The 6,020-nt window shown below is 44.3% G+C and overlaps 1 protein-coding gene across 1 annotated transcript; it reads right to left on the bottom strand.

Annotated features, from left to right (window-relative positions):
• Positions 1-813: 813 nt before the first annotated feature.
• nccrp1 (P1, F-box associated domain containing) lies at positions 814-5,605 on the bottom strand. Its single transcript, XM_056408402.1, has 6 exons — positions 5,372-5,605; positions 4,364-4,444; positions 4,156-4,252; positions 3,883-3,978; positions 1,151-1,289; positions 814-1,069 (listed from the first exon to the last, which is right to left on the bottom strand). The coding sequence occupies exons 1-6, from the start codon at positions 5,589-5,591 to the stop codon at positions 923-925; spliced, it is 780 nt and encodes a 259-aa protein (XP_056264377.1). The 5' UTR covers positions 5,592-5,605; the 3' UTR covers positions 814-922.
• Positions 5,606-6,020: the final 415 nt, after the last annotated feature.

Raw genomic sequence — 6,020 nt, 5'->3', positions numbered from 1 at the left:
TGGTGTTTGTCAAATCTAAGAGCTAATCAGCTCTCTGATCTGGTGACAGGCAGGCGTTTCCCAGCATGCCCTGGGTCATCTGAGGCACGTGGCTCTATGAACTGCGTTTTTCTATTTATATTGTTAATGCTTTTCTGTCCCCCTTTCTCATCCTCTGCAGTTGGGGTTGGATAGTGTTGGAAGGCCTCGTGCACAAGGCTTACTGATTACTCCATGGAACATTTATACTTGTCAAAAGTCTTGATCACTTATGTGTAATGTGATATTCAATTTCCATTTTGCCTTTCTTTGGTATTTATGGTGGTACAACTAATACCACTATACACTGGTGTGACATCCCTGTAGCATACCTATTCTGATAAATGCCTGAAAAAAAGATGTAAATATAAGGATTGTGCTCTTCAGCATTGAGGTCATACATGTATTATTAAAAGGAGAGGAGGGGAAATGGCTTCAAACCAACATGGAGTCAGTCTTCTTGCCTGAGATCTAAATCAAGGTACTGAAGTTGGAATGCTATCTGTACCCGTTTCCTTTTTCTATTTCTTTTCTGGAGAGTATAGAATTGAGAATAACTTTACTACAAATCATTTTTGAAATGTGTAAAGAAACCTTAAAAAGAGTGAACTATATCTCGTGATTTATGAGTTTTAGGTCATTAAGGACAGGATCATTCCCGCAGTAACATGAACTGTGAATCTTTCATGTATCCACACAGTCAAGAACTCCCTAGTAGCGAGGGTGTTTACAGCATCCATTTCTGTTAGATGCAGATTAGTCACATGTTGCGCTGCTGCAAATAAAACAAACATATACATGAACAATGTCTTTTATTATGCCACAAAACAGTGTTTCTCAAAAAACTATGATCTGGTTGGTTACATCGAGTGTGAAAGCAACTCTGTCGACATCGGGATTGGGCCTAGGCGCTGGTTCTAGTGGGTCTGACCACCACCGAGCTGCCGCTGGACAGCGTGCCGTAGAACCCGTTTAGGAACTGGTTCTTCAGCCGGTGCTGGAAGTGGACATATCTCACCCCTGGTCCATAGCCGGAGAACACGTGGGACACCTGCAGGTCAAAAGGAAGACATGCAGTCAAAGGCCCGAGTCATCCTGATCACGAACAGCTGTGAACCGCTCGGGAACTCACCTCCTTCCAGGTGTGCGAGTAAGCGCCGCAGTCCTCCGTGGGCTTGGAGGTGTGCTCTGAGATCACGGAGCTTCTGTCTGCACCCAGTAACTTCACGTGCAGCTGGTAGATGGAGTTATGCAGCTGACTCTCCTCGTACCTGGTGGAAGGACTGATACTTTACAAGATACTTATTGAACAGCTATCATTTATTTCCTATCAACTTCCAAGAAGCTTCCTGAAAATAACTTTGTCTGTTCGTATTAATTTAATGGGAAATGGAGGCGGTTTTATTTGGTTCCACTTCAAACTGATTTATTCAACGGGATTATTATTAGTGCAAACTGGAGATTCTTTACAATCACACACAGAGAAGTTGTTTGGCCAAGCACACAATTCAACTCAACATGAGGAATTAAGAGTCCAATAATAACATACCTGCAAACTCATGAGGGGTGAAAAAGGTGACAAGGGGGGGGGGGGGGTGCATGTGACTTTCTTTTTCTTTGTCACCACACCACATCCACGTTGTTTGAAGCCTCAAAGCTTATAGAACCACAACTACAGTCATTTTATTGTTCTGACCACAAATCTAAATAATGATAATAAACAGTTTAAGAACAAAAGTTCCTCCGCTCTGACTCAGCCCTATAATGATAGTAATAACAAATATACATTGTCATTATATATAATATGGTTAAAGTCATTCATGAACCAACTTCCTTTTCTTTTTGCCTGAACAGTCCTCATGGACTTTTCCCTGAATCTGTTCTGTCTCTACCTGTTTGTCACGATACTCATATTATAACTTCTATACATATTACATACCTGCCATAAATATCATGATACCCGATACCAGAATTCAATACAATACCATAAAAACAATATGGTACCATAAATACGAGACTGGTATATTTATCGATAATAGTAATAAATAAAACATCTGTATGGTTCACTTTTTACCAACTTTTTCACCACTTAACAAATGACAGTAATATTAGTATTAATACAGCCAGATATGAATGAAACTACATGGTTCCATCAGAGCATTGATGATCACTATGAGGCCGTTAGTCTCTGACCAGATGATACACAGTTCATCAGGATGAGCAGCTGGAGAGTTACACAACTTTACAGACTGAAACATTTCACTTCTGGCATCTTTGTATTTGTTAAGCCGAAGTCGGTCTCTAAAGCTCCGCCTCTTCTCTCGCTGTGAGCGCTGCGCAGCGCAGTGTGCGCAGACAGCTCGACACGGAGCAGCGTGTGAGCTCTGATCGCTCTCTTAATGAAGTATCGATACTAAAAAGATGCTAAATCACATCGTGTTTAACGTACGGGTACTTTGTTAGCATCGCTGCACCGTGCAGCGTGACAGCAGTAGATGTAGCGGGTTGACATTCAAGCTAACCTGAACCCCCAAACGATGTCGACATCTGAACGCTGATTGGCCGAGACGCGACACGTCCCATCAAAGATGTTCTATTGTGAAGAGCACAACTTCACACCTTTCTCCGCGTCTCACTGCAATCTCAACGGCAGCGGGCCAGGTGACCCCCCCCCCCCAAAAAAACCAACTCTTCGGATCTCCACGATTCACGTGGATGACCTATTTTCAGTTCAAAACGGTGAATTTCACCGAAAGGTGACAAGTTTGCAGGTATGAATAAGTGGATTTATCCATTCCATTATGTCACCGCATGTCCTTTACAGAATCGTGGGGGTCCGGGAGCCGAGCCCAGCAGACACCGGGGTAATACCCTGGACAGGTCAATCGTTTCACATCACCACCTATGCACAACCTGGACTCAGCAATGAAGCCTAACGTGCATGTGCGGGGAGAGGATATGTTCATTTATTTAAACCTAGAGGGATATACCTTAGAATTAAGGAAGAGAGAAATTGTGTGATATAAACTTAAATGCTGGAAATAGAATTCTACATGTGCAAGCCTTTGTTAAGTATGATATTTAATTGCTTTCTATCATCTTGGATACACATATTTAGTATTAGTATTTAGTTATGTTAAGTGATCTGATAACAGTTATGACCACTAGTCGGTGCTGTTTGGGTGTCTGTAGTTGAGAGGGTGAAGAAAGGGAGGAGAGAAGAAGAGGGGAGACTTGACTGCGGTTGGAACTTGAATAAATGTATGAGGTAAACCCAGAACGTGCTGGACTCATGTCCCACGTCGCTTACATTAGGGCCAAAAGACCTACAGTCATTTGGACATTGGTATCAACTGTAAAACACAGCCTGGATGAAAATGGATAATGAATGAATAAAGTTAGGCGTTGATGATTTTCTGTAACCTCTAGCAGGGGCAACATAACAATGGGTTTGAGTATTCAAACAAACCAGTAAAAAGTCAATATTTCTACTGGTTTGCACCGAAGAAGAACGCTGTAATTAAAATCCTATTAGATTGTACTTCGTAAGTGATGAACATTAAAATGATTGTTTTAAATGTAATTCCAACTAGCATTTGCATTTTGATGCTATGATAATCGAGCCAAAAGGCAGCTTGTTTATCACAAACACTATTTCTTGCTTATCGTCCGCATAAACCCAGGAGCTGGGAGCCAGACGGCCATTCAAACACTTTGAGAAGGCACAACCAGACGACATGCCCGCGCACATGCACAGACTGTAAAAGCACTTAGTGTACACGTGTCCCCTCTGAACCAAGCTGATAAGAACCCTAGTAGTCACACACGGCGGGAGGGGGGGGGGGGGGGTGGTCATTAACCCACCAGTCCTGGATGACTATCTCCGGCTGAAAGTCGTCCAGCAGCTCTTCCCACAGTCCCTCGGCCTTCAGGTCCACAACCTGCTCCATGGTGAACCAGCTGAGGGCGAGAAAGAGAGGAGAAAGGAGAGAGAGGAGAGAGAGTACAGTCACATTTACAACACGCACGTTATGTCCTGTCCTGGCCCCGTTTTGTGGGTGGAGTCATAAGCATACAGGTAATCCCTGTTGTGAACAACTGCATTGCTGAACTATTGACCCCTCCGGTGACACCCACCTGTAGAGAGGCAACTCGCAGATCATGGCCCCCGCTGGGATGCCACTGGAGTCATAGGGCAGGGTTTCGATGCTCGTGGTCCAGCCGCTGAACTCGCCTATGAATTGAGAGAAACCTGATTTTGAGACTTTGACAGAAATTATTAATTGTCCCGCGTTTTTTAGGGGTTACGCAGCTCAAACAGAAACAGACCACTACTGAGCCTCACCGTGAGGTTGGGACCGTGGAGGTCCACGATCTGGCTCTTCAGGCAGGTCGGGTTCAGGCGGAGAGGTGTCCTTGCTGACGCCTGAGAGAAGACACAGGGACAATTGTAAATGGCACCACGCCCACAGTAATTCCACCATAAACATCCCAAAGCCAAAGGATAAGTTTGAAAGCTCCACTGGGCGTAACTCTGTGTGACTAAACACACTCTGTAGGTATCAGTCAGCAGCTCATTCTGTGGACGAGTAAACGTCCAGTGTATATGTGTTGGATGTCGCTGAAGAATCCGACTTTGCAACATTCCTAAAGTCTACTCCGGGGTCTCTTTAAGTTATGTAGGTAAATGGGCACACGCCTCTTAAAGCTTTACCTCACACACACTTCCTGGGTCTCTATCTTCCCATTTCCCCTCTCAGGATGACAGTTTCTATATCTCTGAAAGATTTTCCAGGGAGCTTTGAAAACATTGGCGTTAAGTCATACTTTTCTGCACTTGTATGACATATGCACTTTGCATATCCCAGTTTCATAGATGTGTGCTACTTATATTCATAACATTGTAGACAGATAGTTGGAGGAGGTTCCCGTTTTACAGTGTGTTTAAGCAGAGGCGGCTGCCTTAGAGGAAACCACGTGAGTACAGAGACAATGCGGGTACGCGCACCATAGAGAGCTCACAGGAGACACAGAGCAGCATCACATCTCCAAACCAGCAGGCCACCACAGCTGGGGTCTGACGGACAGATGTGTGAAGCATCTCGAAAGTCCTCTGAAACCACTTCAGGAACAATTAAGGAATCAAACCACAACTTTCAAACACTTTAAAGTTACTTTGGAAAGACCTGCAACAAGTTGCACGCGCTCTAACATCTGGAGACGGATATGCAACTCTGGATCAGGCGTTTACATCAGAACTCCCCTGATCAGTCAGTAGGCAAGCAGAGCAGCACAAGAGCGCGCTCGAGCCGTGTATCTAACGTTGTTGTTGTTGTTGTTGTTGTTGTTTTACCGTTAGGCGACGGGTTCTTTAGCATATTTCTCCCCAGCGGTTTGGCGTCATAGACGGACTTCCAGTCCAGGCTGTCGGGCATCGGCGCGCCCTGCAGGCTCCACTCAGCCTCACATCTCTTCTTCCAATCCGGCATGGTGCGATGTGGTCTCACGCTTCCTTCCACTAGAGTGTTTCCAGGAAGTCCGGGAGGGTTTTTATTCGAGGCCGTCGTCGGCATGCCACACCCCGGTGGAGCAATGGAGGTGATGAAGGCTGCGCACAACCTCTTAAAGTCACAGCGGTTCAATAGCGTGATGAGAGAGAACAGACCACCAGACCGAGGCGCCCATGGAGCCCACAGAGCCAGGTGAAGGTAATGAATACATAATGGCGGTTGTTAAACAATAATGCATGAATAAATAACAAAGCACTATTAAAAAGAGCCTTTTCTTAATTTCCCTGTAGCACAAACCCGTTAATAACATGTACATAACTTTATTTTCTAAGCCACCAATAACTATTTTCTGCATACCAGCCTGATTCATGGCCTCAATGTAACTTTATTGTTTAAACATTTTGACTCATTCATGGGCCAGAAATAAAGTCAACTTATTCCATATATATATATATAAACTATGACAATAAATGTATTAGTTGGAACATTGCT

Source organism: Pseudoliparis swirei, chromosome 3 (assembly GCF_029220125.1).
Source record: "Pseudoliparis swirei isolate HS2019 ecotype Mariana Trench chromosome 3, NWPU_hadal_v1, whole genome shotgun sequence".
Taxonomy (NCBI): Eukaryota; Metazoa; Chordata; class Actinopteri; order Perciformes; family Liparidae; genus Pseudoliparis; species Pseudoliparis swirei.
Note: the sequence above shows the minus strand (reverse complement) of the source record. Positions and strands in the feature narration are given on the sequence as shown.

What these genes read in the sequence shown, in the direction of transcription:
- nccrp1 (XM_056408402.1), bottom strand. Translation starts at nt 5,591, where the DNA reads ATGCCGACGACGGCCTCGAATAAAAACCCTCCCGGACTTCCTGGAAAC. An exon ending in AAAGAACCCGTCGCCTAACG is followed by an intron (nt 4,445 to 5,371) that starts GTAAAACAACAA and finishes GTCTTCTCTCAG; the next exon opens with GCGTCAGCAAGGACACCTCT. An exon ending in TGCGAGTTGCCTCTCTACAG is followed by an intron (nt 3,979 to 4,155) that starts GTGGGTGTCACC and finishes TCTCGCCCTCAG; the next exon opens with CTGGTTCACCATGGAGCAGG.